The sequence below is a fragment of the Arachis ipaensis genome, chromosome B02 (genome assembly GCF_000816755.2).
Source record: "Arachis ipaensis cultivar K30076 chromosome B02, Araip1.1, whole genome shotgun sequence".
NCBI classification, from domain to species: Eukaryota; Viridiplantae; Streptophyta; class Magnoliopsida; order Fabales; family Fabaceae; genus Arachis; species Arachis ipaensis.
The window spans coordinates 46,774,966-46,793,594 of NC_029786.2; the positions used below are offsets into that span (position 1 = coordinate 46,774,966).

The 18,629-nt window shown below is 36.1% G+C and overlaps 1 protein-coding gene and 1 pseudogene across 1 annotated transcript; one reads left to right on the forward strand and one right to left on the reverse strand.

The window, feature by feature from the left end:
• Nucleotides 2,044-12,593, reverse strand: LOC107625273 (intron-binding protein aquarius). Its single transcript, XM_016327872.2, has 14 exons — nt 11,863-12,593; nt 11,649-11,738; nt 11,056-11,118; nt 10,134-10,220; nt 9,864-9,995; nt 9,547-9,704; nt 9,014-9,248; nt 8,737-8,847; nt 7,415-8,473; nt 7,020-7,280; nt 6,508-6,693; nt 4,845-5,999; nt 4,118-4,465; nt 2,044-2,836 (listed from the first exon to the last, which is right to left on the reverse strand). The coding sequence occupies exons 1-14, from the start codon at nt 12,265-12,267 to the stop codon at nt 2,411-2,413; spliced, it is 4,716 nt and encodes a 1,571-aa protein (XP_016183358.1). The 5' UTR covers nt 12,268-12,593; the 3' UTR covers nt 2,044-2,410.
• Nucleotides 12,643-13,347, forward strand: LOC107628317 (annotated as a pseudogene).

Sequence of the window (18,629 nt, forward strand, 5' to 3'; positions counted from 1 at the left end):
AGAGAGAAGGAAAGAAAGAGAGAGGAGGGAAAGAAAGAGGAGAAAGAGAGAGAGAGAGAGAAAAAGAGGAGAGAGGAGGGAGAGAGAGATAAGAGAGAAAGAGGAGAGAGAGGGGAGAGAGAAAGAGAGAGAGAGAAGAGAGGGAGTTAAAGAGAGAGAAAAGGGAAAGTGAGAGGGGAAGGAAAGAGAGAGTGGAGAGAGACAAAAAATATGGAAGAGAGAGAGAGAGTATGTAAAAAGTAAAAACTAAAAACTAATTTTGGAGTTTGAATAAAACCAGTTTTATTTGGTTTAAAACTAAAGTGAATCATAAAAATTGGTTTTCTAAAAACTGGATTTTATAAAAAGTTAAAAACTATAGTTTCAGTTCAGTTTTTTTTTTGAAAAAACTGGTTTATTTAAAACAGTTTCATTTCAGTTTAGTTAAACTAGTTTGTTTGAACACCCCTACTTCTACTTATAATAAAGAAGGGGATGAGGATTTTTGAGTTATACAAAATTTATCAAAAAAAACACTGAAATTTTTTTACCATGATATAAAAATTTGTTGAGTTACACCTATTGGATTGAATTCTTGCTATAAACAAAAATAGTACCGAAATTTCATAATTTTAACATCGAAATTTTGTTACAAAACACAAATCTCTTCTTGAATGCTGTAATTTTTTTTTTTTTGCTTCTTATTCTTTTTTTCTTTCTTTCTTTTTGCTCTAACATCTTCTTTTAGAAGTATTGCTTCTCATATTAGATTTGAATGAACATGTATTACAATTTTATTTAGTTGACTGAATATAAATTTACATTTATTGGATTGAATTCTTGCTAGAAATAAGAATAACACCGAAATTTGTTTGAATTTCGGTGTCAAAACTAAGATATCTATATGTTATTGTTAAGAAATTTGGTATTATGTTTCTAATAAATTTTGCATAATTCAAAACTTTTCCTCTTCTTCCTCCTTATCTTTGGCTGTTGCTTCTTCTTTTTTTTTCATTCTTTTTTTTTATCTTTTTATTTTATTTTATTTTCTCATATTTTTTTTGTTTCACTTTAAATTCAAATGAGAAAGAGGAGGAGGTAGTCATGGCGGTGGCAGCTACAGTAGTGATGACAACGACAATAACAGAAGAGAAAAGTAAAAACAAAAAGAGAGAGAGAGAAAGACGAAGAAGTAGCAGTGTATGAAAGAGGAAAAAAAAAAGTGTGCGTGAATATGAAAAACGATTATACAACTTGGTTGATCTCGATTAAATCAAAGCATTTTTATTTGAGAATGTTACTCCAATGCTGATTTTCCGCACATCACTCTCCTCCCCCCCATTCCTTTTATATTATCTTCCACCGCGAATGAAATTTATTTGTTTGAAAAATTCTACACAAATGATAATTTCATTTTTTAATTATATTTAGACATTAATTCCAATACACTTGTATTATCTTCCAAAAATAAATTTATACATATTGTAAGGGATAGTTTTGGAGGGCCACGTCTAGCATATCTACAACTATACACAATGAATGACAACTCTTATATCACAATTACAGGTTTGAGTTGCCCGACTTTTTGAAAATTTATCCAAAATAAAAAGAACACAATTATATAATAAGCAAAATTAGTCAAATAATAACTAAAAATATTAAAAATTAGTAACTCCCAAAAATCTTATATACTTGATAAAATATTTTACACTATTAACGTATAAATATTAAACTCTTATAAATTTTACACGGCTGTCTAAAACAGTTAAACTTCTTTTTGCTTTCGAAATGCACTTCGCATGCCCCGGTCCCCATATAGCTCCATACGGGTCTCATGATTTCAACCCCGTGTGATTTCAGATACATAGATTGTGTGTAGCTACACCAGGAAATGGATTTGGATCTTCTAAAGTTTGAATTTTACTTTAGAGTAAAATATGATCTTCTACCCTTAAATAGTTTCTTTCATATTTATTCTTGGTCCCACCTATGAAATAAATAGTGAGAGATCACATTTTATTCTCTAAAGTGAAATTCAAACTCTAGAGGATTCAAATCCCCAGGAAATAATAATACATCTTACACTGATAAATGTAAAGAGGTTAATAATCTACATTGAAGATTCATCATTGTCTGTCAAAATTTGACGAAATAAATACTTCCTCGTCGTACGCAAACACCAAGAAACCATCCTATGAACAACAATACGACTAGCATGCTAATGCAAAATACCCCCCAGCTGACGTTTATCATTACAGAATCCAAAACCTCATTTGCTATTTAATAATCTAATACAGCTTATCAATGGTAATGGTTTATCTCGGCAAAGGAATTCCCCACAACCGAAGGATTTGCACTGATCAGAAAAAGATGCCAAGTCTAGTGCTCTTTCAAATACCTTGTGGCACCTCTAAAACCTGGATCCTGATCTTTATGGCTCCAATGGTGCTGAGCTCCCATTTTGAACACTAGCACTGCCATCAACCATTGTAATATCATCCGTGTTGCTTTTGGGTGACATGTTTTGGGCCGCATGACCATCAGCCATTGTAGCATCCTCAACGATACAAGATTCAGGGATGCTCATGTTGCTTTCAGGTGGCACTTCTTGGGCCAGATGGCCATCGAACATTGTTTCTTCCTCACTTTGGCATGGTTCAGGTGCATCCATATTGCTTTCAGGCTGCATATCTGCAGCCACATTCCCATCAACCATCGTGACCACCTCACTTTCATTCTGTTCATGCATATCAGTGTGAGATGTCTGCTGGCTGCTTTGCACTTGATTTGTGCCTACTGTTGGTTCTATGTGACCAAAGTAAGGCCTGTTTTGCTCAAACTGATGTCTCAACCGTTCCTGGAGATGAAGAAAATGTGAATTCAGCAATTTCAGAAATTGTCTTTTAGTTGAGGGAAAACAGCAGAGAGCAGAATCTGTTAATAAAACAAGAGATAGTATGGGAAGAACAATATGCACAGAGAACAAAAAGGAAAATGCGCTAGCTCAAATGAAACTTCCAAATAGAGCAAACACAAGGACAAATCCGCTACGGATAAAGCTCCATTTAAAGGTTTGCCGCTGGCCAATAGGTTGCCGCGTACACGAGGTGGGATTTGAATCCTGACACTTGCTTAGGCAGATGAATGAGCTAACTACTCGACCAACCCAAGTTGGTTGAACACAAGTCTTTAATGCAGGTTATTTAAACATCACTTCCATCAAATTTGGCAATAAATATAGAGGAAGGGTATATCACATTAATCGTGTCAGTCTGTAACACAACTACAAGAATGAACTTTAGACTTAGCATGCATGGTTTTATACTCCTTCAAGCCACAACTACAAGAATGGGACGGAAAAAAAAAATACAAACCCTGCATTGGGACAACACTTGATTACTAATAAATAAAAGAGTAAAGCTAGGTTGCTCTGGATAAATGAAAATCTCATAAACTACTGACATGGCAAATATAGATGGTAGAGCATTGAAAATGTAACAAGGACAACATACGGTAAGAAAATAGAGAGTATGTTTCACACGTAGGCAATGTCTAAAGCACCAGGACCAACAGAGGAACAGTCAATTTTTCAGTGGTAAGGAAGGGAGGAAGGTATTGAAATATAAAGCTTCCTCCATTTTACATTTCAAACCCTTCCCCTTCCCTTTCCTGCCTTTTCTGTCCAAAAATCAAAACACAATCATACACTAGCCATTTGTCTCTATCTAGTGTAAACCATGCCTTCAATGAGGTTTACCTAAATGTTGAGGGCATGGGTAGCTTTGTGTTCTGTTTTTATGTTAAAGAAGGAATATTTTAAATCCCTTATCTCTTGAACTTTCAATTTGGCTTGACAAATTTATTTTATCAGAAATAGATGACGGAATAAGGTCAGAGTAGCTTAAATAACCATATTGTGGTGTTCAGCAATCGGTCTTTTGATTTGAAGAGAATGGTTGTCTTGTTAGATGGCCCAATCTCTTGCAATCTTTTTTTATGAGATTACCTTATCCTCTCTCTTTCAAATCTTTTCTACCGAACTAAGAATTTTGTTTCCTATCTAATAATAATAATAATAATAAAATCACTGACATATACATATAAACAACTTTCTTATATAGTGAGATGTTGGACATACCTGATAAAGCCTTTCTATGATACTACCCATCTCCTCAATGCTATTTACAAGATGAATATGATGTTTAGGTCCGGGATCTTCAACATTTCGTTCGGTATATGATGTAATTTCACTCAAATTAAGGGCAAGGTGGTCTGGTCTCTTGAGAAGCAGCTGAAACGTAGGCTGCAGCTCATAACACTGCTCAAAAAGGGAACGACGGCAGAACACATATAACCCAAGACGAGCACGTGACATGGCAACCACCAATCTTCTTACATCACGAAGATGACCAACGAATCGAGTTCGCACAAGGGATAGCAATATAAAATCATTTTGCTGACCTTGAAATTTATCGACTGTGGTAACCTGAAAGTAGTCAAGAATAGAACAATGAAACCTGGTTGATGCCAAAACCTTCAAAAATTACAGTATCACAGACTCCTTGTTTACTCAAACGTTATAGAAAATTAAATTTGTCTACGTGACTTGTTAGAAAAGTCATCTTATTTTCTGTCCTCCAAACAATATATTTTTTTTAAACCTTTTTTTATAAAATTATTTGTAAACATTATATTTTGCAAGGAAGATTTCTTCTTCTTGTGAATCTTTGTGAGTGCATCTTTATAAAAAAAAAATTCAACCAAAGTGAAAAGGGAGAATCTTCACAAATCAGATCAAATAAATCACTGGGGAATTCTGTCCACTATATGATATGAAATTAATGAGCAACCACTGAGCAGCATACCTTGCTTGGTGGACCAATGAAGTCATATGGAATGCATCTTCTATTTATCACATCACGGATGAGAAGTTTCTGGCCATTATAAGTAGTCAAAATTGATATCTTATTTGCAGGGTACCCTAAGAGACGCATGTATATATAGACACTGACCACATATTCTGCTTCTCCCTCATTTTGGTAAAACCAAGGGGATGGAGTTGTCTCACCCTTACCAAGGTAATCTGGAACATCCACTAACTGATAATCATAAGCAAATCCTGCATTTGCCTTATGGAATATGTCTGCCTCCTTTACATAAGGAAGGTCTCCCAAATCTCTGTATCTCCAGTTGTAAAGTTGAGCTATACTTGGCCTGGCTCTTCCCTGGGCATTTAGCTCTATGTAAGGAATACCCAAACGAACAAACCTAGTAAATAGACTCTGATCCATGTGGCTGTACTTTTGGAAGGCCATATTCTTCACAACAGGAGGCAACTGGTGATGATCACCAATTAAGATGCAGCGTTTAAGCCGTGCATGACCATCTTCCTGCCTCTGAAGTAACATTGGAATGAAAGTCTCAATTTCCAAAATTTGGGCACTTTCTTCCATCAACAAGTTGTCATACTTAAAACCTAACTGAAGGAAATCCTTCCTCTTTAGTGCTGCATGAGTACAAGTCATGGCCACAATTTTAGCTTGTTTGGTCATTAAGTAATTAGCTCTATCAGCTGTTGACTTCAGTAATTCAAATGCTCGACACTCTTCAAGTTCTTGAAACATCGTCTTGAGATGACGAAAGCACCCCATAGCAGCCCTCATATCTTTCTCAAAAGATTCCCCAGTAAATACTGGATGTGGAGCATCAGAGAAGAACTCCTTGAAGGGAAAACGATCTCTAACAAAGCTTTGCTTATCTTTATTCTCAGCACAAGCAGCAAGAAATTGCTCCCAGCGTGAATAGACATGAAGCAACCAAAAGTATCCAGCAGTTTCACATGTGTAACCCACATCCTCCGGAAGTTGAAGAGACCTTGCTAGCCTCTCGACTTCACTCAGCAATTCTAACCGTCTAACAAGCATTGCATTAACACGTCCTTGACGGCTGAAATCAAGATCAGTTGCCAGCTCTTGTTCTCCTTGACCAAGTCGAAGGAGATACCGTGCAGGAACATCTCTCTAAATCAAAAATAAGTAAAATGGAATACATCAAACTTCTATATAGAAGGCAAGAATATATAGAAAACTTGATGGCATTAAGCTAGGGTAACCACAAAGACCATCGTAAACATCAATCAGCCTTGCTCCAGTGGGTAGGATGGACTACATGAATCAAACGTTTTAAAAATAAAAAAAATGTGTTCACTCTCCAAAATTTTTAAAATTGGTTGAAACATTATATTGCTTGTGATTTATGGAATTATGTCAGGTTTCTAATACCACATAATAATGCTATAACATGCATCATGACATGACAAGTGGAGCAAAACAAAATTCAAATATAAACCAAAAGTTATACCACACAAGTATGACCAAATGTTGTACAAAGACGATGTTCTTCAGAAAATTCTAGCAGTCTTTTTCAGCCAAAGACTAATAAATAGCAAATACCTATGGATTTTACTAAGACATATCGCACTAATAAAATATTTAACATAAATAAGGGAATAGAAATGTGACATCCTACCAGCATTATCTTCTCAAACAGATCATTTAGAGCCTGATTTGAATGAGTAATTATTAAGGTTCTCTGAGAAGGACAATTATGATATAAAACATTCAGAATTTGCACAGCTGTATCAGTTTTTCCTGTACCAGGCGGCCCTACAACCATAGTCAGGCCAGGTTGAATGCCAGAGATAATTGCTTCAACCTGTTAAAGAATATTCCATAGCATTATCATCAGTATCTACAAACAACAACAACAACAACAACAACAACAACAACAATTACATCTAAGGAATGGCCCAAGAGTACAACAAAGCTATCCTGTAGGAAACTCCTTACAATGATCAACAGATCATCAACAAGAAATTACAAGCATAATGTCATTCCATAATAAATTTAGTACAAAGGCCTAGTAAATATGTAAGAGCTATTCAGGGTGTAAATCTCTTATGCTATTTGCTTGCTTACTCCATTAACATGGACATTCCTCTAGAACCAACAACATCAAAATATTGTAAGAGCTGAGCGCACCTGTGTGGGTGTAAATCTAACTGAATTCTGTTTTGGCTGATCTTGAGGATAAGGACCAGGGTCCGGGGGTGTATAAGTCTCAACAATAAGTGTTTCTTTCAGATGATTATCATCATCCACATTGATACTGTTTGGTCCACCAACAGATGTTGCACTCCTGTGAAGAGAACTGGCAGTTGCTTTGAGTGTTCGGGGAATCATGATCTTAAAAGGAGGCCTTGGATTCGTGCATTCTGTCCCATTGGGATTAGTGAATGAAACCTGAAAGACCCAAGAAAAAGTTAAGACAAAAGTCACATCAACAACTTAATCCCATACTATCACTCCTAATGACAGATATCAGTCATATCCATACAAAATAATCTCTACAAATCTGAAAATGAAATAATACCAACCTCATAATCCACAAAACATTCCTTCAAGTGATCAGCATCTAAAAAAGTATCTTTGAAATCTACTGTTTCCAGCAGATCAGGCATCTTAGTCCACTGTGCAGCCGAAGGATCACCGTAACCAAGAAATATATTCTCCAACCACTTAGGAACAATGCAGTATTCATTCATTAAATCCCTTATTGATTCTAAGATGGCTTTAAAATTGTTTTCTTTTGGCTTTCTTCTCATTAACACATTAAATGTACCATAAACATCTTCTGCCCCTTTCTCTGCAATATTACTGACATCCATGTGGTATTGAGCAGTATCCAAAGCCACAGTAACTGTTCTGAGATCCCCCTTTGGTGGCTTCCATTCATCCCTTTTAATCCTTCCAGAAAAATCATTCATAAGGGTTCCTTCTTCATCACGAATCTCGATAATTTCACATCCTCGAACATATTGTAGACCAAGTTTTTGTGGCACACTAGCTTTGGCTTCTTCTTCCGTACTAAGCGGTTCAAACGAGGGGCGAATACATAGTAAAAACAATACGTCATGTTCTTTCAATGAATCCCATTCTGATCTAACCTGTGCTCTGTAGCTTGAAATGCTATAAGTAACTTCCGCTGTCACAGATGAAGGCTTGACCTCACCTATGTTTGGTTGTTTCACTTCAATTATCTTGAATTCCTTAATTGGCACCCCCATTCTTGACCAACCACGAAAAGCAGTTTCTCCTTCACTGTTAATATATGCAAGAAGGTGTGGAATGGCTTCCTGAATATCCTCACGTATCTCATATGTTGATTCAAGTCGGAAGAGATTAAAATTTCGAAGAAGATAATCATGAAGTGTTAAGAACTGTAAGTTAAGTTTTGGCAATGCCAAACAACCTTCTCCAGAATAATTTATGCTTGGTACAACACTTTCATCCCACATAATCTGCTCATTTGGGTATAGAGGAAGAGCATTGATGGCTTCCTTTTGAGATTGTTGCTTCTCAAAAAAGGACACCATTACTTCTATAAGAAAATCAACCCGCTCTGACCAGGGATCTTCCTTAGAAACCAGTTTGAGCTGCATAAGGAAACAATGCCACAAGTTGAAGGTTGCGGTGTTAATCCATGGTTTGGTTCACAGTTACATGAATTATTACAGAAGATATTTCAGAAACTAATTAACAGAAGGAATAAGCCACTATTATAACGTATAAGACTTAAAAGCTACAGAGTAACACCTCATTAACAAAGTATCACTTCTCCCTCATATTATAGTGCAGAGAACAATTAAAATTCTAAGACTAGAGAAATGAGTAGAAAAATATTGTGTATTAATCATACCTTACAGCAAACCAAATCCCTTAATTCCTCAGGAAGAAGGACAGACAATTTCTTGGATAGATCTGCACGCTTGTGGATTGAACCGATGTTACTCAAAGCAAGCTCCCACAGCTACAACCACATAAGAGAAAGAAATTAGGTGTTAAGTCCGCTAATGCCAACAAACAAGTATTAGGTGGAGAGGAAGAATGAAGATTCATATCATATCACAAAAAATGCAACAAGGAAAATTTTAATTAGATTATGTTCATATAGACAAAGTTACATTTAAACATACCTTGTCAATCTTTTTAAATGCGAGTAACTGGAATGATTGCATACAACTATAATGAGATTCAAGAACTTCATGATCTGTTAACTGTGTGCCAGTGTGATCATTGATTTCAAACCCTTCATAGAATTGTAATAAATCGACTAACTGTGCAAAAAGTTTCCCCTTCTCATGCCTATAGAGTGCACTCAAATGGCATTTGGCAACTACGGCTACATCAGCCACAAGCGGCCTCAGGTACCTACAATTTAAATGAGAAGAGGGTAATTGATTTATTGGCCTATTGGGAAAGCAGAAGACGTTCTGCAAGGGTACATATGAAAATGACGCTGCTGTGAAGCATTTCCTCACTTCATGTCTATCAAAATCAAATCCTTTCAGAATTCAACCAAACTCGCCAGACAAAATTTAAGTTGTGCACGTAATATAATGACCCCGCTATAGCTAGTAAAACAAAAATCTAAGTTTGGAAAATGAAAAGTTGAAATAAATAACTGATGCTTGAATGAGAGAGCATCCAGATAATCATAGCCACACACCTCCGTGTAGGCAATTGACTCAAGAGGTCAATAAGAAATTCCATAAACCTCTCACAATACAGTACACAAGCATCATTACCAAGCCCCAAACCACCATCATCAATAAGCTCATCTTCACCAGATAAATGTCTCTGGGAAAAGACCTGTGAATCCAGTATCTGAAGAAAAAAAAAAGGGGGGGGGGGGGTTAGATCCTTCTGAGCGAATCATATCATTCCAATCTATTGTAACAATTTTGACCAAAAAATTACTCTTTTTGCAAGGGAGAACATTATAAATGTAGTTGGGACTTGATGTGGCTCAAAAATTTTGCAAACCTCCAGAAATTCTTCTATTAGGTTTCTCAAGAACATCACTTCAACTGTAGTTGATGGATCTCCCTTCACAGGTTCCCTCCTTATCATCCTTTTCCATTTCTTGATCAAACCCGGATTAAGACAAAGCTCCATCTACATGGGTAAAGACCAAGGCCCAGCATGTAAAAAATATTATTTAACATTAACCAAAGGGAAGAAAAATTAATGAATATGAGTAACAAAAAGTAAGAGTAAATCAACAAATAAACTGATCAATAGTTTTGATCTTACCTGAAACCGACCATAAGACAAACTGTACCAGGATTTCAAACTTGCTAGTCTCAAGACTATCTTGCTAACAACCTCATCTTCTAAACTCTGCAATAAACAGTCATGAAGTCGACAACAATGTTTGTCCTCAGTATAGGGGAATCATTCATATACATAACAGCTACCTAAGGCCCTATTTGTATAAAATGAACATCCCTAAAGTCTTGTTGGCTACCTTCAATTCATTAATGGAATTTGAAGTACATTATATTCCTACGTTGTACTTGCCTAGTCAAATCTTTTTACAGTACCAACTGACAATCATAAAAAAGAGGCCAAATTCTAAATGCACTATAAGAATGATATAATACATGTTCTGGTGTAGGAATTGGTGACTTTATATTTACAAATTAGTTATTTGCTTTGGTGGTACATTTGGCGTATTTTCAACGGACCAAGAAAAAAAAACTGACATTCACTATTTGAAACAAGCACAGTAAAGCATCCTCTGTGATGATAGTTTTCACCATCACCACCACCACCATGGTAAAGCAAACCCACCTGCCACCTCCCACCAAAACACCCCCACAAAGTAAAACCCAAAGAAAAAGCTTTTAAAAGCTAAATTGCAAAAGGGGAACAAGACAATAATAGTTCAACAACAACAGGGAAGCCTTTGATGATAAAATAGATTTTGGTACCAACTATGTAAGCAAGGATATTATTTTTGAGACAGAAATACAGAGATAGGGATGGAGACGGGTACAGGGATATTCTGTCCTCACTTTCAAAAAGTACAGAAAATACATGAATTTTCTCAGAGACAATTTGTCACTGTCCCTTCAACCAAACAAGTTTCTATGCCTCCTATCTCAATATTTTTGTCTCAAATACAGTATCCAAACGTAGCCTATGTAAATGATGAAGTGCTCTGCCAATATACCTGAAAGGCATTTATCATGAAAACCAAGTAATTTGTCTTCTCTGCTATACAAAGATCTCTTCCCTGCAGTCAAATAGGGATATATGAGATTAAATAAAACGGCACAACATATATAGAAATAGGATTGTTTACTCAAATGCTACCCTCCCACTAATCTGTTTTAAAGAAAGGTAGCCCAGTGCACAAGCATCCCGCGTTAACACAAGGTCTGTGAAAGAGCCGCAGAGTATAATGTAGACAGTCTAACCTAATAATTAGATATCAATGACTGCCTCCACGACCTTGAAGTCACACAAGGACGACTCAGCCGGTGTCCAAGGCTCCCCTTCCCTCACACTAATTTGTTCCCTTGAATAAAATTTCCAACCCTATATTAAATGCCAAACAGAAAGTCTAACATATTTTGAACATCATGATAATGGCCAACCAAAACGATGTTCTCAGTTTATGTTGTAATAATATATCATCCATTCACAAGAGCAGAACTGAATCACTCCCTCCCTCTCAAACCCAAATAAATAGTAACAAGGGCATAAAATTAGAAGTAAAAAGGCCACTATAAGTCTATAAATAATGCACACAAGATATAGTACCTCCTTTAGGTGAAGAACCCTCTCAAGAAAGCCTTCGAAAACATCCTTCCTTTCATAGAAACAAACCCAAGCCGCCACGTTTTCTCGGAACTGTAAGCCACACATGTTCCAATGTTTAAGACTGACATGAAAATATACTGCTTCGGAGCATAATTGGATGCTGACTATTCTCATGAAGCAGCTTAGAACTAAAAATCAGGTGAGATAGTAATACCTTTTCGTTGACCATGAGGATGATGGACATGACGTGCTCAAAGGAGGTGTTTTGAGGGTCGAAATTAGGCCAGAGGTAGTTCTCGAGGTACTGGCTAACCTCGAGAATCATTACCCTCTGCAGAGGAACGGGCTTGTGCCCATCTCCCACCAACAGCTCCGTCTCGTATATATTGCGAACCAGCTCAGGATCGAAGGGCTTTTTCTTGGGTTCGCCCGTCTTCAACCAACTCGCCTCCGCAATCTTCGTGAGCCTGTCGCGCTGGATCTCTGACAGCGTAATTGTGCTTGGCACGCCACCGCCTCCGGGCTTCTGGTTCGAGTCCACTGCCTTCGATTCCACAGGGTACTCTGCCACCCTGTGCCGCCGGAAATCATATATGCCGGTTCCGTAGACCCTCGTCATCAGTACCACTAGGGTTATGTGTGTTTTGTTAATGGGATTTAAAGTAAATGGTAATGCTGTGGTAAAAAAGGTGCGAAAGGGAGCAAAGGGAAGCAGAAAAGAGCTACAAGGTGGGTTATTGTTGGCTCCCTCGAGTGAGAGTGAGAGAAGGCACACGGAGCAGCGAAGCTGCGATGAAGGCTGGAGCTGAGAAGGGTGGAAGGTTGAAGGGTGTCCCACTCTCTGTCACCGGCGAAGGGAGGCTGGGAAGAGGCCGAAGGCAGATTATGAGTTAGAGGGTTTAGGCTGAGCAAATCCGCAAAACCTATGAAGTATCAAGTATGAAGAAGGATCTTTTTTCCATCACCCTCTTTTGCCGATGATGTCATTGAAAGGAGGAGCACGACCGCCATGAGGAGCCGCCTCGAGGAGCCACCGTCGTCGTCGTCATCTTCTCAGATTGTTTCTGTGTGCGCCGTCCTCGCCGTCGTTCATCCGCGTCTTGTCGTCACCGAGCCGCTGTCATCATATCTAGATATTTTAATGGCTGCCGCAGATGTTGAGTTCCGGTGCTTCGTTGGTGGGCTTGCATGGGCCACCGATAACGAAGTTCTAGAGAAAGCCTTGTCTGCCTACGGAGAAATCGTTGAATCGAAGGTCCGTTTATTGCAAGCATTATCAATCGGGATATGAACACTGATTCGGATTTAGATTTGTTACTGCTATCCATTTGATCTGTAATATGTGATTTCTCTAATCTCTGATCTGTTCTCTGATCTCTGAGCAAGCCATGAGGAATGCGATTGATGGCATGAACGACTCCAACCTTGACGGCCGTAACATCACTGTCAACGAGGCTCAATTCTGTGGAGGTGGCGGAGGCGGTGGAGGTGGCTTCAGAAGTGGAGGCGGTGGTAGATATGGTGGTGGCAGATTTAGCCGCGGCGGCAGTGGTGGTGGATACGGAGGTGGGGCCGTCATGAAGGTGGATACAACAGAAACGGTGGTGGCGGCGGTGGCTACGGAAGAAAAAATGTAAGAAGAAGAAGATGGGAGAAGAGGAAGAAGATGAGGGCATTTATGTAATTTACTATTTTATTTTATAATTTTTTTTAAGACCACCAAAAACCTGAATATACTTTCTCCACCTAAGACAAAGCCATAAAACTAATAGTGACATATCACATTTTACTTTCTCAATTGTTAAAAAAATTGAGAAGATCTATTTTCCCAAATTCCCAAGTCAGAGACTCACACTGAACCGGGAGTTACTCGAACCAATCCTCTAGTCCTGCTTACTAATGGTCCGGCTAATAATAGCTTTTAATTTCGAGTCCGTCCTTCTCAAGGTTTTAAAAATTAAATCAATTATTAAATCCTTCTAATTACTAATTTATTAATTGTGCAATTCGACTAATTTAACTATATTCAATCGAAATAAATCAATTATAATAAATAAAATATCATTTTTGTTTTCAATATTTGAGATAAGATTTAAAATTATCCTAACATTTAAATTATTCTATTTAACTCTTTAATAATAGGACAACATTAAAACGATTTTAAAAAGGTTAAAATTTAAATAAGACAAAAACGATAAAAATAAAAACCATATATTACACTTAAAAGAATTACAAAATTAAAGTGAATTTCAACGGAATAAATTGTATTATGAATTTAAGATTTTTACTCATCGTTGAATGTTTGTATTATATATGATTAATAAATAAACTTTTAGAAGAAAAAAGAACATGATACGTAAATAATAAAGTATAAATTATATATTTTTATCTCTAATGTACCGATCTTTAAATTTTAATTAAATAAACTTTATTTTTAACTTTGAAATAAATTTTAGTTTTATCCTTCAATACTATCAATTTTTTTACTGTACATAGTATTCAATTATTTTTTAATCATCTGTAAGTAAATTAAGCTTAATCACATTACTACTTTCATTATTCTAAATTATATACTACAAAAAAAAATATTTGTAACAAAAAAATTATTACAAAAAATATTAATTCTGTTACGAAAAGATTTTGTAGCAAAAAAAATTATTATAGAGTTGTTGTTATATGTTTCGTTACAAAAAATTTTTGTAACAAAAAATAAAATTGGTACAATACAAAATAATACTTTACAACAATTTTTTTAATACAAAAATTTTAATATGTTACAAAAGCGGTAACAAATTTTGACTTGTGAAATCTTTTTCGTAACAATATAATTTTTCTTATCATAAAATTTTGTAACAAAATATAACTTGATTTTATAATATTTTTTATTTCCTTAGTTACAAAAAATGACATTCATTTTGTAACAATTTTTTAATATAAAGGGTAAAATATGCTTTTTGTCCCTAAAGTTTTCGAAATTTTTCAAAATTACCTCTAACGTTTAATTTGATTCAATTTTATTCTTAACATTTCAATAAGTTTAATTTCAATTTTATCCCTATTGTCAATTTTTTAAACAACTAATAATTAATCAATTATTTTTTTCTAATTTTATCCTTAAACAAAATCCTAATTTTAATCCCAATTCATTCAAAAATTTTAATTTAACCCCAAATCCGTTCAATATCATCCTCCATCATCTCATCCTTCTCTTCTCTCACCATCATCACCTCCCCTCTACCATCATTGGCAGCGCCACAACAACAGCTAGGTTACCACAACAACCATCGGCCTGCATCCTCACCATGGCGATGTTGCCCTCCCTCGATCTTGCCTGAGAGAGGAATGGTGGTGGCGCTGCTGGGAACAGGCAAGGGACGAACCACTTCTGCTTGAGGAGGTCATAGAGTATAGTCCTACATGAGTGGTAGACTAGAGTGTCTAACAGAGGACGGTGGTGAAAACACCAGAAAAGAGAGCAGTGATGAGGCCTTCTTGCTGGACAAGTTTAATGCCAACGATTACAAATCCGATGCGAAGAGGTTGGGTGATTTGCGGAGGTGGTGAGACGTGGATGGATTAGGATCCGGTTTAGAAGGTAAGTGCGGGTCGGAGGGAAGGTATAGAGGTTGGATTGGACTCACCTTGAAGTTGCATGCGGACCTTGATGAGGTCGAGTGGGTGGGTTGAACAACTTGTAACAATTGAAGCTATGCCTCCTTCTACAAAACCCTTAACACCCATGATGATGTAGTTGTTATTGTGGTTGTGGTGCAAAATTGATGAATTGGGATTAGTGTATGTTAGAATGAAAAAATTATATTAGAGAGTAATTGAGATTATTGGGACCAGTTAAAGATATCACTAGAGACCATAAGATGGAAATGGAGGCCACAGGCTATTGAACTGGTGGCCGCTTGGTCTGGAATTGGGAGTTAAGGTAGAGGGAATGGGAGAAGCACGATGAGGTTTGTGTCTAGTTGTGTAAGTGGTCAGGTGAGGTCCTTGCAACGTCGGGGTCCCTGTTGTTGTGGCACCGCCAATGATGGTAGAAGGGAGGTAATGATGGTGGGAGAAGAAAAGGATGAGTTGATGGAGGTGAGATTGAAGAAGTTTGGGGTTAAATTAAAATTTTTGAGTATATTGGGTTAAAATTAGGATTTTGATTAAGGGTAAAATTAGAAGAAAATAATTGACTAATTATTGAAGGTTTAAAAAATCGACGATAGGGATAAAATTGAAACTTATTGAAACGTTAAGGATAAAATTGAATCAAATTAAATCTTAGGGATAGTTTTGAAAAATTTTGAAAACGTTAGGGACAAAAATTATAATTTACCTTAATATAAAATTACACATTAATTGATATATTAACTATTTTACTGAACAAATCAACATTTATATAATATATAATAACATAGATAATTCAAACATCTTCCATTTTAACTAAGATTATTTTAAAGCAAAATAACATTAAAGTTAATTTTATAAGTTCAACCGCAAGTTAAAAGTTTTACATAGATTAGTATTATCTATATATCAAAATATTCTTGAATCTTATAGCTAGCATGTTGTCATTATTTTGGCACTTTTTGTAAATGTGAAAAACCAAAATAAAAATTAAAAACAATATATAACACTAATTACAAATTTTTTCAATCACCTTTATTCAAAATCTTTTGAAAAATTTTGATAGAAACTCCTCTAAAACTTGGATATTTCCACCGTCTACGGTTCCTGAAAAAGAAACCAATTTGTTATCCATTTCTAGTGCGGTGATTTTGAAACCACAACTGAATCAACAAGTGCATCGGGTCGTACCAAGTAATACTTTAGGTGAGTGAGGGTTGATCCCATGAGGATTGATGGACCAAGCAACGATAGTTGAGTGATTCACTTAGTCACACAAGTAGAAAAGAATGTTTTGGGTTCAAAAGTATTAAACAGTAATTCAGGACTTAAGAACACAAACAGTAAATTGATTGTGAAGATTATATGGGAAAATAGTTAATGTTTCAAAGATATTTATTCTTCCGGATTAACAATTCTTACCAACTACTTTAATCATGAAAGATCCAATTCATGGCAAACTTTAGTTGATTAAACCTTAATTCCTTAGTAATTTAATCTCCTCTAACTTAATCAAACGCTAATTTCTTGGTCACTTAATTTAGATTAAAGGTTTAGGTCCAATCCTAGTTTATTAGCCACACAAACCCTAAGTACCCAGAGATAAGATGATTATATGTCACGTATCATGTTAAATCCAAACAATTAGAGAATTATGAGGATTTACTTTCAAGCTGTTATTCAAGTGAGTTAACTTTTTCAAGATTCAACAAGAATTCAAGTAGAAAAAGAGTTATCTTCCAATATACTTTAATTCCTAGGATGAAGAACGAAAGTAATCCTTGAAATTAAATCAATACATTAATTAAAAGTAGAGTGACAATAGTGTTATTCCATCAAAATAAATAGAGCTCCTAACTTTAACAGATGAGGTTTAGTTGCTCATGACTCAGAGAAAAACTAGGATTCCAAAAGTCTGTAAAGTGTGGAATGAGGAAGAGAGGAGAGAAGAGAAGAGAGCCCAAAGGGCTAAATCTTTTCTCCTTTTATATCCAACCTAATTGATTTGAAACTAAAATAAATAATAATTACTAAAAACCAAAAGATTGTGTTTTATTTTAAAGATAATGAAAAGGAAATAAATTAAAATAAAATAACTATAATAACATAAACTAGACCACGAAGCCCTTTTCTTGAAAATCAATTTCGCGCTACTGGCGCTAAACGCTAGGATTGGCATTTAACTCCACTAGCGTGTGGCTCTGGCATGATTTACGAAGCACCTGGCACTAAACGCCAGGTCGTGGCGTTTGGCACCAACCCAACAGTAGGCTTGCACGCATTACAAGGCGCCAGGCGCCAAACACCCAGTAGCAGCGTTTGGCGCCAACTTGACAGTATCAAATTTCTTCCTTTTTCTTCTGCACGAACTCTACCAAACTCACCCAAATTTTTCTTGAAATAAATAAAGCCATAATGCACCTCAAAGTAGCATCCAAATAGGCTTCAAACACTAAAATCTAAATAAAACTCAATAAATTCATATCTAAAATAATAAGAAAATATAGAAAAGATTCTCACGCATCACAACACCAAACTTAAATTGTCGCTTGTCCTCAAGCAACTAAAAACAATATGAAACTGAGAAGTGGATTCGCCTGAGAATTGAATTTTCAATCAAGCTCCTGTCTATTCTCTGAGTGAGGTTAATACCACTGTGACCTGAATAGTTTCAGCATCTCACTATCCTTTGAAACTCAGGAATGTTAATCTCCTGTGGCACTAGAATCCGGATAATATTGTGAATTCTCTTCTCTTTTACCTTTCTGATTAATCCTTGAACACAGCTTTTCTTGTGCTCTTTTTTTGGTGCTTTGCACCTTGAGCTTAGCAGTGACTCTAAATGTTTTGTCTCAAACTTTACTTGACACAAAAACACCACAAGCACTTAATTAGGGAACTCTTTGAGCTCTGGTTTTTCTTTTAATTTTTCCCAGTCAGTGGTGCTCAGAGCCTTTGGCATACCCTTTATTAGCACTTGGTCTCGACTCTTAGTGCTCTGTCTCAGGAATCACACCACAAGAATATTGATAAACCCCATATTTAGGGTTTATCTTGTGCTTGATTTGGGAGATTTTATGACCTTTTACCCACATTTATTCAATGAAATAGCATGGTTTCATGATTATCTCCCAATTTGTGCTTAAGTGTGAAAACTTGCTTTCTAGGCCCTTAATTAGCTAAATTTAATTCACCTTTGATTCCACTAGATGCCTTTATTTGTTTGTTAAGTGATTTTAGGTTGAAAAGGCTAGGAATGAATCAAAGGAATGGAGAGGAAAGCATGCAAAGTGGAGAAATCATGGAAAAGCAAGGATTTGGGATGCTGAGACCCACGCGCACACGCAGCAGACG